Source organism: Perissodus microlepis, chromosome 1 (assembly GCF_051167445.1).
Source record: "Perissodus microlepis isolate ML-2025 ecotype Zambia chromosome 1, ASM5116744v1, whole genome shotgun sequence".
NCBI classification, from domain to species: Eukaryota; Metazoa; Chordata; class Actinopteri; order Cichliformes; family Cichlidae; genus Perissodus; species Perissodus microlepis.
This window is the reverse complement of record NC_140461.1, coordinates 29,101,657-29,126,473: the sequence shown is the minus strand read 5'-3', so window position 1 is coordinate 29,126,473 and position 24,817 is coordinate 29,101,657. Positions and strand designations below refer to the sequence as shown.

Below are 24,817 nucleotides of genomic sequence, written 5' to 3'. Positions count from 1 at the left end.
ATTTCCAGCCAGGAAACTGGCACGAGATTTCCATTTTGGACCATTTCTTTTTCATTGTTAGTTTTTACATTATTTCTGAACCAAAGTTTGTTTGACTGGCTTTGTTTTCAATTTAACTTAACATTTGGTAAGTTTTAGCCATCAAGGCTTCCTGTTTATAGCTACTGCACACCGTCTCTTTTAGCTTATAGTTCACCTTTCTGGTATCTTTGGCATTTCTTGTATCTTTAATAAAATGGCAAGAGAAGATGTGCTTTTGCAATAGTCTGCTAGCAACAAAATGGGTTTATCTGCTAAGTTGTCTGTTATGTGTAGCCGCAACACTGGCTCACCCTTGAGTTAGGTGCCTTTTTTAGGTTCGAATGATTCATAGGGCAGTGTGAAGTGGTCTAACAAACACAACACAAGAAATTGTCAGATACAAGACTGAAATGAAAGAGACAACTAAAGAAATATTCCTCAAGAAAAAGAAAAATACAAGAAGGCCTTGGTCATTGCGAGCGAAAAAGATTAAAAAAAGGAATGACAAGGATGCTTTCTGTGTACCTGTTACAATATTAACTCCACTGTAACATAAATACAGTGGTCCCTCGCTTTAACGCGGTTCACCTTTCGCGGCCTCGCTGTTTCGAGGATTTTTTTTGGGTGCAATTTTGCATCCTTTTTTTTGTACAGCGCATTGTGTTCTGCATCCTGATTGGCTGTAGACCATTGTCAATCAATCTCGTGTCTCCTGTACAGTACAGAATGCGTTCAGCTTGTCAAATTTACATAAATCTTCGATCGCTAGCAGTGTGACTCTGATGCGCTGTTCTGTATGTTTGTAAGTTTTTTCCCCAACAAACAACAATGTCAACAAAACGTTTTGCACCGTCAAAGGCAACCGCGGGTGTCTTTGGTTTCATTCTATATTTCTGGACTTATTTTTCTACGAAGGTTTGAACTTTGAGAGTCTGTCTGAGAAAAGTCTATAAAGTGTGTAGTGAGGGGTTTTACAGCCTTAAAACATCTATAATAAGTTAACTACTTCACGGATTTCACCTGTCGATAAATGAGGGACCACTGTATTCAATCCTCTGTTATTATAAAACACCCTCTGCCGAATGTAAAATATCTGGTATCTGAGATAATGATGTAAAAGAAAAAACAAAACTAAACCAGAAGGTGGTAACACTAAATAAGTCACGCACAAACGACCTCCGTGCTTGTTTTTTGTGTTTTTTTTGTTTGTTTTTTTTTAATTTGTTGTCATTTTGCGGCTTTTTTTGAGGAGGGGGGTGAATCATATGAAAACAAACAACAAAAAAAACGTGTCAGCTCGACAATATTTTCTATTAATGATCTCTTAGAGTCAAGCATTGGGGTGTTTTAGGTTTTCAGTATCTTTAACTGTCATGATTGTGTTAGATTTAATGGCACATAATTTCTACATAATTTAACCTCAAACTGCCATTAGCTCAATCTTTAATTTTCACATGCAGAGCAGAGTCACTATGTACAGCATTAAACCTGCAATAAACCTGAACAGCATCAGTCAGAAGCAAAATTTCACAATACATACACAGCCATAATAACACTGGAGTTTACACGAGACAGTTTTATTTAAACTCCACAAATGAATCAAACCTAAAGTACTGAATTAAAAAAACCCTGAGCATTAGTGGCAAAAACCTACAGTTTTAGCCACTAATGTCCGTGTAACGCTGGAATAATGTTGTAATAACAGAAAATATCAAACTAATTAACCTTTGTCAAATATGGTTGTGACAGAAGTTAAAAACCTTTGATGGATTAGCAGTAGCTGGTATAGCTGGTAAAAATACACAAAGATCACAGTGATGAGGGAGTGTGACATACAGTATTAAATGTTTTAAAAATGACACGAGTTGAATGGGGAAAGTTGGTTTGGTTTTAGATTATTGTCTATTTTGTGATTTAACCACTTTTCATTATTTTTGTCTTTGACACAATCTGCATTAGTACCATTAATTAAAAAGGAGCAGATCTGGCAGCCAATATCACATTCTTGCTTAAACTATGTAAAATAGTGTTACTTTTTCAGATTTCCTGAGCTCAACTAATTCGGGCATTAAAAGGCAGGTTGTATCCTAAAATAGTCACATTCCTGGAAAGGCTTCGGAAAATTCTCTAAGTCTGCGACAAAATTAAACAACATTGCAGTCCAAGTGAAAATAACAGGGAAAGCAGCTGGCAAAAAACAGCTTTGGTGCCCCAAAGGAAAGATACTGTACACCACTTTATAGCAAAAACAGAGCAGGATCAACCTCCTGCATGGATCTTTAGGCCAAAATCTCACAATTAAACGAGGACAGATCTTTAGCTTAAGTACTTTGAGGTTAGGCTCATAATTGTCAGACTTTCTACCTTGTTCCAGTACTTGACATTACATGATGTCCATGATTTCAGTGGGAATCAAAGGCTTGCACTACTAGGCACTTCATTAATAACAACATTGTAACATTGCACATTTACCATGTAAATATCAATCAGCAATCGCAGCAAGAAGGTCCTGGGTTTGAATCTACTGCCTGGCTCGTCTCTGTGGAGTTTGTTTTATACTTCCTGTGTCTGCGAGGTTTCTCTCCAGCTTCCTCCCACAGTCCATACAAATGCATGGGTTATATTAATAGGTGATTTTAAAATAGCCATAGCCTTTTATCCCATAGCAGCTAGGTTAGGCTCCAGCAACACCTGCGATCCTGAACTGGATAAAAGGAAGGAAATGGATGGATGGGTGGCATGTGTCTGATATCCCCATGTTGGTGTTGTTCCTACATCATCATAATAAAGTTGATCTAAGCTCAATATTGCAACTGAACAATCACATTGTCATGATGTTATAGCTTTGCAGTGTGGAGGAAAAAGAAAAAAAAGTGAAATCCTGCAAGTATTCCTACATAATCTGTTATAAAATATATAAAAAGTACCCAATGTTTGTCCTTTGGAGAAATGAAAAGTAATGGCTACATTTTTTGTGTTTTTCCTTTTTATTCGTATTTGTTCACCTGGGAAGCTAGCTCCCAATTAACACAATTCTTCTGTATTAACTTAATGGACTGTATTGACAGCAAAGTTCCCAAGCTGAACCAGACTTTGTGGTGGGAATGCTTGATTGTGAGCTTTAGTTGGGAAAGTTCTTCTTGGGCAGCTGTAGATTCACTGTAGCCACATTGTACAATCAGGGCACAATCACTAAAAACCTAGCACCAGCTGTGATTTGACATTTTACAGCAGCAACTGCAGACAAGGGGAAATGTTGTTGTAACAGTCCATCACTGCACATCAAAGAGGACATCATATGGGATCAAGCTTCAGTGTTATTGCTCCTGAAGCCAACTTTAAAAGTCTCACAGACTCTGGAAGTCATTTTACCACAGGGGCTCCAGCAGTGCTCATATTTTCATAGCTATTAATATCATGATTATTACTTCGGATATTGCTATCCCTTGGCCAGTGGAGACACAGCAGTTTAAGTTCAGGTCAGGATACATCTACCTTGATGAAAAGGGACCATTGTTGCCTTTGACTTGGATGCCTGCCTTAGGACCTCCTGAATTTCACCAGAAGCTGTTCAAATAATCATGTTCAGGAGCTCATTATGGTCAAACGCTAGCTTTGGTTCATCATCACAGCAAGAATGCTAATGACGATGAAAGAAACTATTTAACCCAAAATGAACACATGGAGCTTTTCTACCATGGTTACCAATGAATACAGGATTTGGGGGTTTGAGGAAGTGCCATCCCCAAGCCCAGCCTGTCATTAATGTGGTCATTTTTTTCATATTTGGAAGGCGGAGATGTATTTGCTGTGAAACCACATCCATGCCCCAAACATGAGTGTGCTACTCCAGTGTCACGCTTGCTCATCACATTCTGTCCATTGGTATTAACAGGATATGTTTCCTTTTGTTAGTGCTGCCTCATTAATTGAGGGGATTGTTATGGTCACATAATTATTTTTCCAAGACATTTATTTCCCATGTCTGCTCTGCCTGGGAGCATTGAGTTGACGGTAGCAGTAATCAGAGGATTATGAGACATTAACAAGCTCTTAATAGTTTTTTTTTTTTTTTTACTTACTGTCCTCAAGTACGGAGAGGGAGTGAACATCCACATCCACCTTTTTCCACCAGAATGGATTATCTCAACAGTTACTGAATGGATTAGACTGGATGACATTTGGCTCAGACATTTATTGTCTCCACCAAACTTTGCTGACTTTTGTGAGGACTTGTCTTAGCATAACCAGCAGGTCCAAATGTTCAGTTGTTCAATAAGCTATTGTTATATTTACTTGGCACTATTGTGGTTTGGGGATTCAGATGATCAAATGGTGACCACAGTTATACATGTTTGTTTTACAGGCATTTATCATTCCCTGACAATGTAAAGGCAAAAAAACTCAAAACATAACTGAATCTAAATATCTGAAAACTGCTACAAATTTGTCTGCAGACACTATGGTTCCCAGACGATGAATCGTAATGGATTTGGTGGTAACTTTTCCTCTGGAAACATATGGTTGACATTTGTGAAAACTGAACATTTAAATTTTGCCCTCACGATCAAATGCAATTTTTTTTTCTGAGCCTTTCACTCTGTAGCGCCATGATAAAAATATCCAACTTCTCCAATAGCTTAATTTTCAACTAAACACCTTGGTGTTAATGGACTATAAATAGGGAGTAATACGCTATTTCTGTTCTTTATTTTGGGTGTTTTTGTTCCTAGTCACATAACAGATACATTCTGCAATATTATATACAGAAATTAAGTTTGATAACACATATATAACAACTATAGACAGTAAAAAATATCTGTGTTTCTTCTGGTTCAGAAAAATTAAGCTAATGTGGAAGTGCCTTAAACCTGGATTCTATCTGAAGGCCACCAGATTGCAAAAGTTGTGACTTCAAAAAGACTTCCAGTCCTACAGATGTCTACAGGAAAACAGCTTTAGGACTTGACCTTTTATAAACACTTTCCTGCTGAGTCTATAGGCTCAGTCACTCATTCTGGGTCATGCTGAAGTTTAATTCTACTTAAACTATAAGAAACCGAGCAACCAAATTTGGCACATTGCTTCATCTTCATCTTCACCCCGAAGGTCTTTATCTATCGCATATCATGACATCATCATGCAGCCTAGCAACAAAATATCATGTTAAAATGACCTCTTATTAACATTTTTGAATCTACAACACCTTATGAAAGCATCAACAACAGCGAATCGATTTTTGAATTATCATATGTATATATATATATATATATATATATATATATATATATATATATATATATATATATATATATATATATATGTATATATATATATATACATGACAATACCATCTCGTTTAGGATTACATGCCTAGCAATCACCTAGCAACAGCTAAAATGACCCATCTACTGCCACTATTTTTATTTTCTTTATTTGTACTTTTCATGTGGCTAAATCCATCAGTTGCCAACAAGTAAAAAGCCAAAGAATATCATAGCATGGACCTTTAACAGTTGTAATAACATAGTGTTCTTTTAGTGCCTGAATCGAAAGTAGGTACACTGAATTCTCTTTTATAATCTTTTTTTTGGTGCAGTTCTGCACAACAAGTGAAATAAAAGAAGCACTACTTAAAGCAGAGGTGAAAGCCTTCACAGACACTCTGTAGTTATGTTTGGTGTGCAACTTCTAACTGAGCTGAGGAGTAGATGTCAGGTCTCAAAAGAGCAGACCTGACATAACTACAGTAAAATAAACAGCAGAACAGACAGTGGGGGGCCTCTGCAGTGTGTGGCACAAGTATGCAGGTCAGTGCATCCCATCAGATTCAAAGACTTAAGCTCTTTGCCAATTGGAGGTAATGTGGCCTCATTTCAGTAACCCAATGAGTGCCTGCTGTGGCAGGGTGTTTAAATCACCCTGTTGAGCAGACATGTGGAGAAATGGTGCATGCCCTTTCCTCTGTAGCTCCATCAGCAGTAATGCACAGACCTCAATAAATGTCGTTGGGCAAAATAATGTCCTTTACAGTAAACACTTGGCAAATAAAACAACCTTAAAACTCAAAAGGACTTTTTGCAACTTTTGCACATTTTAATAACTCCAATGGTTAAAGCCTCTTAAATACTGGAGATTATTTTTGAAACCAGCCTTCATTTTGATCTCGACTATAGACGACAAGTTTCGTGGCTTTATTTTCTATGGTTATGACAAAATCTGTTGGCAAAATCTGTCTACAGACAGACAGAGAGGCCTGCCAAAGTTCTTAAAAGTGCCTTTGTAACAGTTCCCAACTAGCTGTCATTCCAACTGCAGTTTTGCCAAAGCCATTTGGGAACAAGGTAATATTAGTGGACACTAAGGGCAAACACTCATGTCTGAAAGAATAACACATAGGATGTGGTTAAAGCGACATAATTCACAAGACTGTTGACCAGGAGAGTGCTGTTTGAATCCTGTGTCACTTTTGAACTTTTTTTTCATTGCTTTGTTGTTGTTTGCTGTTTCACTTCTTTATCCTTTTCAACTTTCTTTGGTTTTCCTTTTTACTCACTGCTTAGTTGAGTCATTGGATCCAAAGGATTTAGAAAAGACAGTACAAATTTACCCTTTCACAACATTAAATGACACTGAATGGTACCTACCAAATTAAGATTTTGCTAACAAAGCCTTGACCAAAGCTCTGTAAGTAATGCATGTCTTTTGGCCTGTCTCCCTCACCCCTAATCAGTCACACCAGATGGCCGCCCAGCTGTGAGCCTGGTTCTGCTGGAGGTTTGTTCCTGTTAAACGGGAGTTTTTCATTCCCACTGTCACCAGCTGCATGCCTGTTTTCAGTGATTTGTGATTGTTGAGCTTTTCTCCGTATTATTGTTGGGTCATTACCTTACAATATAAAGCACCCTGAGATGAGGGTTGTTGTGACTTTGCACAAACAGAATGGAACTGAATGACATGCACACAAAGACTCACAAGCTGAAGAAAATACCAGCTTTGCTATCAGCTGTGATAATAACCTACCTAAATGCAAAGAACCAGGAGATATCTTTGTCTACTATTCTATTTTGGTTCTCAAGTACAGCCTTTTAAATACAGCTGCATTCTTGCCTAACTTCAGGTTTTGGTCATAAAAGGCTTTTTTTTTTTTTTCACAGAGTCACTTTCCAGCTGTGATCCTGTTCCTATCCAAACATTCACAGCTGAGGGAATGAGAATTCAGACATGTCTGGAAAAGTTAACTGTGCTATAGATTGGCGCACAAGCTCACGGGCCCTGTCAGTAAGTGTAAAAATTCTAGTTCTCCTGGAAGCCTAGTTGACATGAAATCAGTTGAAGGGAAATTGGAAGCCTAAAAAGCATAAATGATCTGGAACAATCCATTGCAATTTACAGAATGTGTGTAGTTTATTTAATTGACTTATTTAAATGTTAAATGTTAAACCACATGTGTAAATATACTAAATAAAAGCAGTTTCACATGATTTCAGGTCCATGCAATCAGCAGTTCATTCTGAACATTATACGTACATACATGGAACCCAGAGATAGGGAAAACGGCATCAGTGACAATATACTGTAGTAGATATGACAAGGATTTAGTCAAATTTATTCAGTGGAGGTAAACTCCAGAAATCACCCTACAGATGTGTAGCAACTGCATAGAGGAACTAGGAATTCATATATGCAAGTCAGTGTGGATAAAATGATAACGTAATCTAAACTTGTTTTAATGATCTGTAGCTCTCATTAAAGCGGTATTTTTACATTGGCCACAGCTCATGCGACATTCCTGCATCCAGCTGAGAGCTGTCAGACTATGTACTGTGCACACACTCCCACATACACATACAAATATACACAGACAGTCTTGGATAAGTGCACAGCTGTTTGATCACACACCAACTCTTGCTGCTCTGACTAAACAGTCTTTTAAAACCGAAATTCAACAGGATGCGTAAGATGTCTGGTGAACAGACAGACGAGTCATAACTGAGTAAAACACTGGAACACTTACTGCTGCAGGCCACAGCATTTTCAGCCAGGCAGTAGACTGAGTAGCCAATACACAGAAACAGTATTGTTACAGTAACCAAATCACTGAAAAGACGTCTACTGAAATCTGCACACTTTTCACCAATTTCTATTTATCATATGTGTTATATTAGATGCACAAACACCTAACAGCGACAAAATACCAATCCCCTCAACTCTATTTTGCTGTATGTGGTTTACACACTGTTTGCACCTCGTTCTCAGACATTTACAGACAGATCTGTTGACCTTTATTCCACATGTGTCAGTCTCATCGGATCTTTTCATTTCTGGTAGACGTGATCGACTGGCATGGTTGCTAAACAAGTTGGCTTTTCAGCATAATATCTTTAGTAAGTTGCAGGTCACAGCGTTTTTTGAGAAGGCATCTATAGAAATCTGCACACTTCATCAAATTAGGAGTGGTATTTAGTTTCTACTACTACTACTGTGACTACTGCTAATAATAATAATAATGATGAGCAGATCCATTGATTGGACACATACAGTCCAAAGCTCTCTGTTAGCTTCTAGCTTTGCTGAGTTGCTGAGTTGTGATTTTACCAGGAAGCAGAAGATGGTAGTTTTGTTTCCATCTGGAATATTGTAAAACGGCTTTATATGAACCATGCATGTACAACACTAAAGGCTTCACATGCCGGACTGCCATAGAAGACGTGCAGTAGAGGATGAATAACTTTGCCAAGGGGAACACTAAAAACGACACTAAAAAGTACACCGAAGTGTGGGCACTTACTGGTGCCCACACTTCGGAAGAACAGGACATGACCTACTAGTCAGCTGTTTTGCCATTTAAGCCTTGTAGCCGACTACAACAAGGCAAAATGAATGAATGACTGAACGAGTAGGTGAATGCTGAGCAACCCCCCCCCCCCCCCACACACACACACACAGAAAAGAGGAAAAACAGCTTCAAGAGCACAAAGCAGTCATTTTATGAGTGTGATGCTGCTCCAATGTAAAGTATATGTGGGGCAAAGATTTTTTGACTAGACAGAACCAGGAGGAGGGAAAAGAGACCATGACACTATAAATAATCATCTTTCAAATAAATAACAGGATTTGAAAGTCTAAATACGAACCACAAAACCTCAAAATGAATTAAATCTCTACACTTAGAATAGGTTTATATGCTTTAATAATTGGGGTATATTTAATAATGGGGGTATATTTAGAGAGCACATTTTCAGAAACACTTTAGAGAAAGGCTGCAGTGAAGATACGTCATGTAAGAAAAGCATGAACTCCAAAACATCAATGTATTCTGTGGGAGAGAATACATCCATTTGGTGTGGACACAAAAGCATAATAAGGGAGTTAATTATAAGAATTAATAAGAATTATAACGTATAATGTTAAACATGTAAAGCTCTATAGGTCAACATAAAAAATGTGGTCTCACTATTACAATGTTGCAGTTTCTGCTGTCATCGTTTAAACAACTGCAGGAGGTTACTGTCAGAAAACTGAAAGGGAGGTCATGGAAAGCATTTCATAAAATTCGTCACACTCGTTATTTTCTGGTGAAGGACTCTGGAAGCAACTGAAGTCAAGTTTTTTTTTAAAAAGGACATATAATTATATATCTACATAAACAGAACTAATGGTTTTTGCACACACACATACACAGAAGCAAAACCTGAACATGGCACGGTGCCAGCACAATGCTGGCTAAAAGATATTTTGGAAATGCCAGAAACTAATTCTGGCCACCACGTGGTGCCAGTTGGCCTAGTGCGCATCAGGAGTTTGTGCTATGAGGTAATATGATGAATGTGAGGTATTCGGTTCAGAGCTACAGCTTGATTTGCAAGCACAAATTACTGGGAGGAAACCACCACAAGAGAGGTGCAGTAGATCACTAGCTTACACAGGGAAAAAATAGAGACATCCCACATCTTTGCCAAGTCAGCTGTCTCTCAGCTCCACATCTTGTCAGCAAGTATTTTACAGTCATTATTTCCTTGAACTCTTAATATTAGCAACTGATCACTAAGGTGAAGTTTGACAGTTTTATACCAGGCTAAAAATATGCATTACAGTAGGAGATACTGATATTTTAAATAAAATAAAGGCAGTAAAAATTCTGCAATGCAATAAAAGTAGCCATTGCACCAGCAGAAACCATCATAATGTCAATATATGAGATTTCCACTGGATGAAGATGTATATCACACACAAATAAAGCCAAGCCTCCTGTCACATGGACTAAACTTGACTCACCATCACTCAGCAACAGCTTGATTTGAAAGATATAATATTTGCCAAGCTACAAAACATCAGTAAAGAGAATTTAACATGAAAAAGCTGTAATATTTTGCAAAGACGCCGTGCGTAAATAACATGAGTCCTTACCATTTTTCTCCTCCAGCAGCCACATGTTGCTGAACAGTGTATCCAAACTGTGCTTGTTTAGGGCCTTTAATGATCCTGTATTTCTTTGTGTCGATGTTAAAGCAGTCATGGAACCCTTTGGAAAAGAAAATACAAGTCTTGTCAGCAGCGATGTAAGCAGGACTTTAAATACCATCTCCAATGGAATTAGTTTAATCCAAATAGAACATCTAGATTGTGTGGTAAATGTTTGTGCTGAACCTCAGCATCTGTCCTGAATACAACAAAGAGCGGCAAAGTCCTCCTTACTCATCCTCAAAATAATCCCAAGTCTCCTGCTCCAGCCTAAACACAGACTTCCCTCCTAACGAAACAAATATTATTCAGATAAACTGAGCTGTCTCTCATGTTTGACTGACACTTTTCCATTAGACATCTGCAGACCCGGAGGAGTTTTGGTTAAACGTGTGTCAACATGGCCACCAACATAGCACATTTTTTTACTTCCATAGGGCATACTTGACAGACATCAGGGTTGTTTACTTCATCCCAGTATGTCAGTCTAAGGTGAAGTAGAAGAAGACAAAAAGAAGAGAAGCAATTGAAATTGATATTATAATTAATAGCTGGTGAAATATACTCAGATGCAATCAGAGGGCAGGAAGAATACATGTGCACTTAAGTTTTTCTCACATTTTAGGCATCTTATAAAAACGTCTTCTGCAAAAGCACAAACCACCAATGGCATTTTTTGAGATTTTGCATGTCACTAACTTAACCTGTTATATTTTATTAATGCTGACAGTAAGATTTGGCCTTCAAATTTCCATGAAAGAGGAGGATCTTTGTGGAGGTGACGAAACGTTACTTTTGGCAACAAAGAAGGGAAAAAACGTAACTGTAATGCAGCTCTGCTTTCCTTTCAATTCATCTCCCTCGCTTCATCCGTCTTCTGCATAATTTGCTGCCGAGCTCTTTTCCGCTAACTGCTATACTTTATACTGAAGAGACCCTGCTCAGTTTTTTTTGCTCTATTAATATTTCAGCTACTGTAAGTTCAGGACTCACATTTACCTTTGCACTACATGTTACTGATATCCTCAATCCAAAACTACACCGAGTCACGTTTTAGGGAAAAACCATCGCTTAAAGAGAGGGACATAGGAGGGAAATTGAATCACGCTTGGTGCTTAATGAGACACAGAGGTTTCCTTAAAATTAAAGTGTTTTCTCACAGCTGGAGCTGCAACGCTGAGCTGAGAGCTCAGAAGTCTCATCTTTTAACCACTGCAGACCTCTGTACTTCTTACTTTGTGGCTCTTGTCCTCACACTGTAGGGTTTATTAAGTCTCTCACACTCAAGCAAAAAACCACCACACACAGTTCATTCCTCATGAATGAGACTCTGGGGTCACATTGAGTCAAGTGAGATGTTTTTTTCTTTGTCTGGGAAATCTTTGATAAATTCAAGTGAAGGAATGTGCAACAAAGCTGGACACATGTTCAATTAAAGTTACTCAATAAGAAACTACAGTTCAAAATTCAAGACAGCTGACTCACAGAGAAAGAGAGGGAGAGAAAACTTGCTGCTGCTGTAACTTAACACTATTTTTAATCTGATGTTGCCATAATGAAAACCTTTCAACATTTGACTGTCAAATGTTTGCACTCTAATTACATTAACTGGTGATTCTAAATTGCCCAAAGGTGTAAATGTGAGCTTGAATGGTGGCCTGCCTTGTTTGTGTTAGCCCTGTAGTGATCTGGTGACCTGTCCTGGGTGTACTTTCACCCTATGCCAGCTGGGATAGGCTCCAGCACCCCAGCCAATCCTGAAGTGGATAAATGGTTGAGAAAATAGGTCCATGGAATCTTTTCTCTTCACTTGCATCAATGTATCTGTTTATGTGGATGTCCAGCAGCTGATCACATAGTATATGTACCGGTCTAACATCGTGTACATTTCTTTGATCCACCTCTCAACAAGTGTTCACTGTTCATTACTTTCAACAAAAGTAAACTCTGAGATCTTCTTGGGATGTTAGATGGACCTGTTGGGTATTCACGTGTTCAAATTCTTTGTTTTTTTTAAAGTATCAAGGTGTTGGTTTGGAAGCAAAATACAAAAATTTGTGGTCATCCAGAGCCTCAGCGCAGCTGTGGCAAGTGTGGCAGGAGTCTGTTTGCTGATTCATAAAGCTGTTTTATTGGCTTACGGACCATTTTAATGAGTGAACTCTTTTATTAAAGCAAATTAGGGAAAACTTTACGTTAGAAACCACTTTGAAGACATCAATTTAAGTGGTCATCTTACAATATTCTGCCACTGCTCCAAATTTAAAAGGATGTAGAATAGCATCACAAGTATTGTCAGAATGGTTAAATAACAACTGAATTGCTTGTAATTTATAAAGATGTTCTATATTATAAAAAATATTGCATTGTTCTTAAATCATAAATACTGCAGAATTACCACTTTAACATTGCTTAACACAGCAGAGCAGATTTTAGTTCTGCTGGTGCTTTGACATGTAGAGGAGAGGCTGGATGTTGAGTCCGAAGACAAATGGCCCCTCTACAGAAATGTGAATTTGTCTGCATTCCTTAGATAGTGAATATTTAGGCATGTTAATAGGCTGTCTAAACACACATGAAACTAAATATTTGCTTACCCGGTTCCCTAACAAGCATCTGTAAACTGTGGCCAAAACTGACAGTTTGGGGACTGCAGGCAGTTTTAAAAAAATAAACATAAAAAAATAAATAAACTGAGACCACACTTCTACCACAGCTACGCTTGGATTCCCAGCTACACAATGAATAGGTCATTCATATTTTTTTTTTCAGTCAAGTGACCTCAAGTATCTCATAATGTGATTGGCATCACCGTAGACTGTTTGTTCTGCTTCATGAAAAGTTCTCTTAAAGTGAAAGGCCGTCTCTGCCACGCAAACTCTTCAAGTAAATATTGACACATGTGCCACATTGCTCATTTCCTGTGGTACGAATGGTGCACACGACCAGCTCTTCTTTCATCCTATCCCTCAACGGCCCTTTAAAGTTTCTATATAGCTACAAACATATTCAGCAAACAAGGTTGAAAATAAGTCACTGGGATGGAGCCGTGTGAGAATAATTCAGAAGGTGCTGCATCATTTCATTTTTTTTTTTTGGGGTGGGGGGGTGGGGGGGGGGTAATTATAAAATACAACAGAATATTATCTGTTCTGATATCTGATATCTGGCGGTTAAGCAATGCAAGCAATTATCCTCCTTATCTCGGCTGAAGATGAGGCAAGGAATGTTACAGCTAATAATCTCACAGTCCTTGTAACAGAGAGAGAAGTGTCAGGGTAAAAAGCATGAGAACTGAGATCATCCAGTTTCCATTTAAAGACACTAAAGTGGCAAAGCAATTTAATATTCTCAGTAATATTAGCAGCTTTTAACGTAAGGTCAGAGTCTTGCTGGGTTTCCTGTGTACCGGTTTCTTTGCCCAGATAAATAAACCTCAGGCCGGTGGCTGCCGGTGTGACTCACATTAGTCTGCTGCTGCTTTTGGCCCAACACCAAGCTGCTGGAGCTCCACCGCAGACCCGCTGATATAGAGCAGCAGTTTGGATGAATTGTGCAAACTGATGGCTTGGACACATCCTCATATCACACACACGCATGATACAGCACCATGACGTCTCCTCTTCTTCACTGATTTTTAAAAAAATCTATCCTGACAATCACTTCTGATGTGTGTGTGTGTGTGTGTGTGTGTGTGTGTGAGTGTGTGTGTGTGTGTGTGTGTGTGTGTGTGTGTGTGTGTGTGGAAACAGCATCCAACTGGTGTTACATGACCAGGAGCGATATCTTTGGCATATATGGGTCTTTGCATAAAAGTAAATATCAGAAGAAACAGGATGCAATGATTTTCCATTGATCCATTCTGGATTTCCAGTGATCCAATGGTTTTCTCTGGAAAGATACACTTCATGGTACTTCACATTTGACAATGTACTTTCAAAGATTTTGGCGCCTCATTTCACTGTTATCTATGCCAAAGCAAATACTGTGGGAGGCATGGGGTGTGTAAAACCAGATGCTCCAAGCACACAGGAGCCAACTGGGCACTGCTAGGCTGTTAACCTTCTGAGTTGATAAAAGGCTCAACAGGGATTCAGACTAAATCTCTGTAGCTGAAGGTGGAGCATAAATTGCTATGGGTCAGTATAGCATTAACTAACTGTAACTAAAACATGAGCAGCTTTTAAATACAGATATAATGGATTGAAATGGCTTTTCATTGATAAGTAGGTATCAGCCTGCAGGAATTATAGTTCTTGTCCACTGATAACAAAGGAGGAACTTAAGTAAAATGAAAATCTGTGGAGGGCAATTGAAACTAATTATTTAGCCGTTAATTATAGGCAACATGTGTCTTCAAACCATTAAACCCTGTTACAGTTTCTTGGATGTGGACACACTGAAATGAGGTCATTTTTTCCACACAAATACACAGAAAGAAAAATAAACAGTTCATACTGTATATTCTGCTGGCAGAGTGAATCTAAGGGACATGTTTACACCCTTTATACATATATATAGAAGTTTCATATTCATCAAATCCAAACCAAATAGACGCATTTAAAGTTATCTTCTTTCAAAAGTCATGTCAGGCCACACACAGTAATCCACAGCCTCTTGCTTGCTTTCCAAAACATCTCCCGCTACATCACATCTTCTGCCGCAGACTCCAGCTACAAGGTCAGTGTCTCTATTACTGTGGCATCAATCCAGAGGTTTGCTCCAGTGAATTCCAAAACTGATACAAATATTTACAATAGACATTTCCTTTTCTCCAATCTTCAGTTTCACATTATTTACCAAACTTGTAAATTAAAGACCAGTTTGTTTCCTCTTCCAAATAGTTTGAAAAGAAGTGAATAATGCCTTTCTGTTGAGGAAAAAACAGGCAAAACATAATGTACAGCCACAGTGACAAGTTGCCCAGAATTTTATGGAAATGTGTCCTTACACAATTTTAGGAAACACGGCTGCATTGTGACTATACTGAGCTCAAAACGTAACCATACAGAAATTTCCAGCCCTGCATCGGTTACTGAAGCTTCTACAGGCCACTTAAAGGATGCGGTTGATGTAATTAGCTTTACTAAACATTGGGACTGTATATTACTTTAGACGATAATCATAATAAAGGTCTGACTTTGAAAAGTACATGCATTTGATGCATTTGACTCCGTCTCTGTCATTCTGTTTCTTTCACCCTGTCTGGATGTGGTGCTGCTAAAGTGATTACACTGGTAATTGACCACATTTATGGCTGAGCACCACCAGTTCTCCAGTCTCTGTAAAGTTGACACTGAAAAGATGGCATGAGTTTTAAGAACATGCCTGCTTCCAGTGTGACACAGAGCTTCTTTGTGGACCTTTAAGAGACAGCGTATCTTTCAGTAAAGCAAATGACCTTTGACTTGCTGTTTCTTGATACTCATGTGCACAAATAGCCTTTCATCCACTGAAGATACTCAAATCTCGCTGTTTTAGTACAAAGCACACAGATTTGCAAATAAAATATCATAATACTAACAAAATAAGTCATCTAATGTAGTAAAAAAAAGAAAACCTCTTTATTTTAGAAATGTTTCCTGCTGCTCAAATGAGACACAGTACGATTAAATAAGCGTTGTATTTCTATTATTTTAAAGCTACATGAGGAAAAGCGATTAGATCCACACATTAGTATGATACAAGCACACATATATAGTTACAACAATAAACACCTTTCACTCACCCAGCTGCTGGCTGTAGATCCAAAGCAGGAGAAAGCTGTAGTACTCCATATGGTCTGCGGTGCAAGCGTGCCTCAATGTGATGGTGTACGAGTGATGACTGCTGTGAGGGTGTAAGTGGTAGGCTGAGGCACGCACGGTTAAAGATCCCACTCTGATTGACTCGGAGTTAAAGTGCTGCCTATATCTCGGGAAAGTAGGAGGGGACTGTCGAAGAAGAAGGAGGTACACAAACAGCAGGGCAGGGATTCTCCGTCTCTCACAAACTCATTCAGCTCAGTTTGGCCTGACAAACGCTTTTGAAATGATTTAATTTGAGTTTTCAGTAGAGGACTTTTGAATGTGGGTTTTTATGATAGCATACATTTGGAGATTTGAGGTGTTAAGGTGAAAAGGAGATACACACATCTAGTTTCCGAACATATATAAAAAAACAAAACAATAACCGGTCATATTTTTAGAGTTAACTTGATTTCCAAAAGATTCTTTGGAAATAGCGTAAATCAGCAGCAGCACCACCTTTCTTTTTCTCAATACAAGACTAAATGCGCTTCTTTCAGACTTGACACCACAGATGCTATCATCATGGCACAACCACAAACTGACAGGTATATTAACAGTGGCAAGTAATTGCGGGGTTGGTATGTTACCACATGTGCTCTCACTTGAGCCATGTTCAAATGCAGAATGTAGACTGATCTAATTTATGCAGTAAGGCAGATTTTGTGTACATTAGCTTTCCTGAAATCACTCTGTGGTCACCTGGTAGATTTCCATGTCGAGCCCCGAAGAGTTTATGTTTCCACACAGCTAAACTGTATTCTAAATAAAGGGGACATAGTTTCTGCCAGGTCCAAACTGTTTTATGGCGTTTTACAAATGTAAGCTCATCAATATGCGGTATCTTTGTTATATATATTCTTCATTTCCTTCTGGTGCTTTACTGGCAACCCATCCTAAATAAAGTGGAACAGTGCACATGACCCTGGTGACCCAGAAAATAGAGGAGAGATTTTATTATAACCCAAACCCAAAGATTTTATTTTCTTAAACATATCTAAGTAGTGTTGCTAGCAAACTTTCCCAAGTGTTACCTTTTGAGGCTCCTGGATTGACAAGGTGGAAGCTTTCCAACTCCTAGCCATGAGCTTGTAGTCAAAGCACAGTCAGTTCAGATTGCGAGCAATTAGGCAATAAAGTTGCTGCTACAGACACATTTTACTTGTTAAAATAAATCTGATCCAGCAAGGGGTTTCTTCAGTGCTCAAAACACCTCATTTAGCGGGTGTCCAGGAGGCTTTCTAGACAGGTGCCCAGAAGCCCAAAAGGAGCCAGCTCTACTCTGAGCTGTTTGTGGGACCAGATGTCCTTTGGAGGAAGCTCATATTTGCTCCTTATATTCACAGTGTAATTTTTCCTCTCACTAAATGCAGCTAGCAAGTTGCAATTTGTTCAGAACGCCGCTGCAAAGCTTCTGACCAAGTCCTCCAAGTACTCCCATGTCACACCCCTGCTGATTCAGCTGCACTGGCTCCCTATTAAACTCAGAATCCACTTTAAGGTTTTGGAATTGACTGAATGGACAAGCACCAACATTTATCAGTGAACTTTTACATCCATACATTCCCAGCAGGTCCCTGAGGTCATGTGATCAGGGCTTGCTGGTTGTCTAACACACGAGGCTGAAAACAAAAGGCGACAGAGCTTTTGTAGCTGTGGCCCCCAGACAGTGGAACTCTCTCCCTTTGAGATCTGTGGACTCAGTGGTCGCTTTTAAAAAACAGCTAAAAACTCATCTTTTGCTTTTGGTTGATTTTTATTTTATGTTTTAGCTTCTGTGAAGCACTTTGTGATTTTTATCCTGAAAGGTGCTATATAAATAAAATTGTACTTTTACTTTTTTTAATAGCAGCTATAGATCAGGTTAGAAACTTGGATCAACAACTAATTCAATAGCTTCACCTTTGGGCTAGGCTCTCTTTTACTACCATTAACAAGCTGATTGTCTCCCGCTTCAGTTCTTGCCCTACTAGTGAACAATATCCTGTGGTGCATTAGATAAAAGGTTAGCAACCATTAATCTGGTCTTAATGCTGTTGGAGCTGTGGTCCATGGTTACTGCTTTTGGCCTCACCACCAACAACTTGAAGGCGACCAAGTTGGCCACTGTGTGTGGGTACAAAGAAAAAAAATGTTTCACTTCACTGCATAAAGTTAACTAACACGTGTTAGAATTTACACTTACAGAATAACAGTTTCACCAAGAGTAACATATAAATAAAAAAAGTAAAATAAAACTCTTAGCAAAGGCAACAGCTGTTCTGTATATCTTTCCAGCACAACGCATGCACTATCTTCAAAAGTCAAATGGTCCATGTGAGACTGTGAAATCCTGGACAAACTCACCATGGAATTAATCCAAGCTGACTTGTTTATATTTCTAGATTCGACACGTATCCTGTGAGCTGCTGTCTATTTAAAAATCTGGGAAACGCACATCTATGATTCTAACAGACACCCCCTCTTAGTTTGCAATCACAGTCCCTTTCCTTTTCAACACAGAGCAGCCACAGTTCACACAAATCAAGCCAGCGAGTACGCTCAAAACCGCTTTAACCAAAGCTTTAAAAACTAAAAAAGAATCAAGACTTGCTTTCATTAAGGGTGCTTAAAAGCTCATTGGACTTATTCCTCCTTCATCACTTCTTTTCAGTAGGCTGCTGGCTGCCTTGCTTCTTTGAAGTCAGGAAATTAAGCCCTTGCCTACTGTGGCACTGCCTGTGTGGATGTGTGTCCGCATAGCATTGCTGATATACATCTTAAAATTACACCAAGACTAGGTGAGTGAAGGTAAGTGATATTCCATGGTCCACATAGTCCACATGTCTGGATTTGATGGTGTGGACTTTCACTCAAACCTACACTGACATGCGATTGTGCTTCCTGCTGGGATTGTACTGTTTTAAAGGACAAATGGGTTACAGCAGCTTACGTTGTGAGCATGCAGTAAATTCTTCCTGCAGACTACCAAAATAAAAGTACAAATTCCTCCTCCATGATAGAAATGAAACACTTTCCATATTGGTGGTAAAATTAAAATTGTACAGAGGTTTGGCAGTCAATGTAACATAAAAAAAAAAGCTAAACATAAAAAGTTTCATAACATGAATTGTTTTATTCAGTATCGTGGGTAAAACTCATAGCTCAAGAATCTCCCACTGTCAGCTTGTAAGACAAATGATAGAGAGAGGAACCTGCAATTATTGGTGCTTTGAATGGAGGCTGTGTGCCAGTGGCGTTTAAGGACTTGGACTTATTTTGTCAGTGTTTCAAGTCCAGGGGGTTGCGAGCATGTTTTACTGCTTACCAAAGCTGCCATGAGGATATTTAACTCCCTGTCTGTAGGGGAGTGTTAGGGTTAGGAGGAGCAGACGTGAACTTAACAGAGTGTGAAAAATTAGGTTTGAAAATCCTATTCTTTTTACCATATATGCCACACAGAGTCCTGCTGTGAAGTGCAGCCTGAAATCAATATTGAACAGAAGCTGCACTTACCTCACCTTTTCAGGGCACCCCACCACAACTGCAAGCAATTACCTCAATCACCCCTGGATTATCTGCTTGTGTGTGATATATGGCTGGCTCCTCAGGCTATAATGGAACAAGTCCTATGGGATCAGACTTAAAGAGCCAACCATTCTCAAGGTTCAGGTTGGGTGCGTGTCTCGTGCGGATACCCAGCATGTATCACCTATCATAATGTTGTCAAATTCGAGACCTCCAAGGTTGGCTTCTGGGGCCTTCTTTCAACTGATTCTGATTCTGCGGTTCAGTTAAGTATTAGTTCAGCGGCCAAGGTCAGAGATGATTGAGAGAGATTTTTCTAGGTTAGCCTAATTCAAATATGACTGTTCCCACAAACATCTTCAAATATGATTTCTGGATTTTATTTTCATTACTGACCAGAAAAAAGCCAGAGAGGGATTTTTGACAGATTTGAACATTACAGTTTTCACTGGAAGCATTTTAAAGCCACATTAACAGACATTTGACCACAGGGTGGCAGAAAAAACACCCAATCAAGTCAGTTAAAGTCAACATAATCTTCCCAGCAGCTGAACTTACTATAGGTGTCATCACCCATAGTAAGTTCAACAACCCAACAACTTAAAGACCCAGTGAGTCTTATTGTGAAATTAAAAAAAAAAACTAGTTCTGTCAGCGTTAATCTGGTTAAAATGACGGTAACGCCATAACCGCATTAACGCGGCAAATCTCCCTTAGCGAGTTAGCTAAAGTGTGCCAAGTGGGGCTGGATGGCGCTAACACATTACTGAGCTAACCGCGCTGACGCGCTCCACGCACAGGGCGATCCGTGCTAACTCGCTAAGGGAGATTTGCCGCGTTAATGTGGTTATGGCGTCATTTTAACCAGATTAACGCTGACAGCACTAAAAAAAACCATATCTAACTCCTTGGCTTCTTTTTTTATTTCTGTCTCTCTGTCTCAGCGGATGGATTTTCCAAAGTACATGAGATCTGACGGAAGAAGACAATGCAAGTGAGTGTTTAAGTGAATCAAAAAAGATGAAACATGTCCAGATTCTCAGATTTGGGCGTGAATTTCGGCCCAGTAACAAAGGCGGAAGTTCTTTATGCAGTCACTGTTCTCAGAAGTCTGTTGAGGCCTGAGGCATTTCTTGGAAATCACTCTTGAAACAATCACCTGTATGTACTGAGAGTTACTGTCCACAGGGATGTTACTTTCCATAAATCATGGCCAAGTAAGTCAGGAGCAAGATAAAACAATGAATGCAATACAGCCCACACTCAAACTCCTCTAAGGACCTTTTTTAAACATGTTGCTGCTCCAGCAGCTGGTTTTCGGGCCAGATCATCGGCTACAGGGACAGCAGGGAGAGATCACTGCACAGATCCAGCGAGTAGCCCTGGATAAACCATTAAACTGGAAAAATGTTTCGGAAGAGCCACTCTGCCAAATAATATGTGGTGTAGCATACAGGAACCAAACAAGACTCAACACTTTTCACACTTAATTATTTACTTTTAATTAAATGAAGAATAGATTCACCATGTGTACATTAAAGGCAATTTGAAGGTATTTACACTTGTTTATTTTTCACCCTGAATAAATGGCAGTAAAGCGTTATATCGAAACATTTTTTAACAAATGCGTCCTATTTTCATTCAAACAAATTATTAATCATTTTAATATTCATTTTCTATTGAAGCCATTAAATGTGGATCTGTAGCATTTTTGTATTGATCTGTTAAACATTAAATGATGTTGTAGAGTTGTGGTCAAAGGGAAAAGCTGCTATAGAAACAAGACATTGAATTTAAGAAATTCAGTTTCTGGATATCCAATCTAGTAATGACTGAATAAAGGAGGTCTCTGTTTCAACAGACCCCATAAAAACACAAATCTGTGCGTCCTGCAGAGCTTAAATATTTTCAGCACTAACGCTGATGCTCAATATAAGATTGCTGTACTGCAAACTATTGGTAATTTAAGTCACTTGGTACTTTTCACAACGTTAAAATGGAGATGTTAATTAAAATAACCTAAAGTCTGTATCTTTACATTTTTAAATGCTGTCATATTGACACAGACACTTTTCAGACAAAAGACAACATCTTACTGTCATTTTCTTATTTGCCAAATTTTGATAAACCTTCATCAAAATGTTTGATAATGGATGCGAAATTCTAAATTTTATTACCAACAATTCCAACTGTAAAGCATTCAACTCAATGCATGTGGCAATTTATGAATGACGTATGTGTTCGATTTCTCGTTATGTTCAGGAAGTGTAATCAGTTCAAATGTTAGCAACCTGCTTCAAAACAGATCTTTGAGGCTATATTGTCCAAAGTGTCTTGAAACCTGTGGCTTAAGATGATTTGTAGGAAAATGATGTGTGTACTTCACATTTAACCAAGGCCATACTGTGGTGTGAGTAAATATACATTGCAAGGATCTATCTTATGCACATGCATGCTGTGTGTGTGTGTGTGCATGTGTGCGCATGTGTGTGTGTGCATGTATGTGTTAAATTGTAAAAATATTTACTTTTTTGCTCCATATATGTGCTGTGGATGTTTTCTAGAGATGACATTTAGAATAAACAGTTTATCCTGGATGTAAACTGGCTTAAGATGTAGGGTTTCAAAAACCATCTTCCCAAAGCTCAGTACTGGAAAAGATATAATGAATCCCACATATCATTATGTGCACTGTGGCATCTTTGAGAACGGCAACTCAGAAACACAGATTCGCATGCTGAGTTTCTGTCAGTTTGGGGGTAGCTTAACTGGGCTCGCACCTGACTAAATGTTTTGTACTGGCATTGTTCATTTTTGTTGCCTAATCACTCCTGACACGTCTCCCAAGATGTGTTACACTGAACGAAAGCTGTTATCATGTGCAAGAGCCTTGCACAAACAGACAGGCACAATTCCTAGCTTTTGTTAATGTCTCCAATCAGACCCAAGTCTTGATGAACGTCATATCTCAAAAAGTTAATAACTATGCGCTAACCGTGTACTTCATGGAGCATTTGTTTCCTCACTCACTGATATTCAATTGGAGAATTTTTTAAAGCTTGAATTCGCTAGACCTAGATATTAGGCTGTTTTTATATAAACTTACCAGATACTTTGTTAGGTACATGTGGTCCATGGAAATATTTAATCAGTCAATCACATATCAGAAATTCACAACCTGCTGAAGTTTAAACTGAGTTAAACTTTGAGTTAATAGGGAGACAACAGTGACTCAAATAACAAATTAATAATAGCCAAGGTATGCAGATGAGCTTCTCTGAACGCACAACACATTCATAGTTCATATTGGCTTATCAATGCTGCACAACAGAAGATTGGAAAAACATTACCTAGTTTGATGAGTCTTGACTTATACTATGGCATTTGGGTGGTAGGGTCAGAATTTGGTGTAAACATCTGAATCCATGGATCCGTCCTGCGTTGTATCCTGGTGGTGTAATGGGGTGGGGGATATTTTCTTGGCACACTTTGGGCTCACAGTCGACCTGAGTATTGTTGCTGGCCATCTCCGTCCCTTGTAACCATCTTCTGACGGTTGCTTCCAGCAGGTTAATGCACCATGTCACAAAACTCAGATGATCTCAAAATGGTTTCTTGGACATGACAGCGAGTTCCCTGCAGTCACATGGCCTCCACAGCCACCAGATCGCAATCCAGTAGAGCACCTTTGGGATGAAGTGGAACAGGTGATTTACATCTGGACTGGCAGCCAACAATTATGCAGCAGCTGTGTGATGTTATCATGTCAGTAAGAACCAAAATCCCTGAGGAATAATTTAAGCACCTTGTTGGATCCAAGCGATGAAGGATTAAAGCAGCTCTGAAGGTAAAAGAGGTCACTAATTCAAACAACATGAATATTTTCATAGAGAGAAGTGAACTAATAGGATCGGTTCAAAAAGCATAAAGACACTTAATATTGTGTTCTGGGATGCAAATACATCAGTTTCCATCTCATGATCTTGCTCAGCATTTCTGTGATTTGGCCACCAAGGAGGTCCAAATCACAATTTGATTAGTGTATCACGGGAATAAAAGAAATGCTTTTTCGTCCATATCAAGTTCTCTCCTGACTTTCGTAAGAAGCTTGACAGCGTACTCCCATTATTAGGTAACTGATACAATTTCATTACTACTCGAATACCAATGGAAAATCCCTTTATAGATGAACGTATTAAAGAGCTACATCCAACGAATGAGAGAAGTAAATGTTACTGTCTGAGCTTGAGTGAGTCATGCTAACTTTTCCAGATCTCTGGCGGAGCTTTGTGCAGGTTGAGTTGTGCCAGTAGCAATAGTGGGAAATAGACTAATGTGGAAACTAAAGCCACACGCCACAAGATGGACGACAATGGAACACTGCAAAGCTCACACGTCCAGATTCAGGGCAAAGCCATGTCTCTCAACACCCAGCTTAAACACAAAGCCCATATGAAAATACTTGCACGGACGCGTGTGCTGTAGTGTACGTAAGTGAGAATTTTTTTCCCCGTCTTGAGGCCTAATATGGATACAATACAGTAGTCGGAGGCATATAATTTTCACTCTCTCTCATGCAATTCACATTCTGGTAGTATTACTTCCCAGGACAGACATATAAGGGATCTAGTAGGGTCACCGCATTCCTATACCCAATCAAGCAACTCAAAACTGAGGTCATTCTGTCTTGTGGCTCAACATAAATTTCTGCCTTCGTCATGTCTTCTTCATGAGAGAACACACGCTCCTGTTTCATTGTGTTAGGATTTACGTTCATTGTGAGACAGATGGAAAAATCGAACCAGGCTTTTTTTTTCTCCTCTTGGATCTCGATGGAAAACCAGACTGTCTACAATTTTCTGCTTGTAATTATTAGGTTTCACGAAGCTTATGTGCAATTATCTGTTGCAGGTCTACCACTCAAACACCAAGTTAAGCCCTTCTCACAGAAATTTTCAATGCAATCCTTATGACAACACATTAACGGTTAATGCAACACATCTTGTGGCATAGCGTTTCCAAAGGGGAAAGTCTATGTG

General features: G+C 38.9%; 1 protein-coding gene across 1 annotated transcript in view; it reads right to left on the bottom strand.

Moving 5' to 3' along the window:
* itga11a (integrin, alpha 11a) overlaps positions 1-16,362 on the bottom strand; it is a 50,642-nt gene extending 34,280 nt beyond the window's left edge. The window contains exons 1-2 of the mRNA XM_084939311.1: positions 16,214-16,362; positions 10,432-10,546 (exon numbers count right to left, since the gene is read on the bottom strand). Coding sequence (XP_084795437.1) covers positions 10,432-10,546; positions 16,214-16,262 — 164 coding nt within the window. The 5' untranslated portion in view covers positions 16,263-16,362. The remainder of the gene's footprint in view (positions 1-10,431; positions 10,547-16,213) is intronic.
* Positions 16,363-24,817: the final 8,455 nt, after the last annotated feature.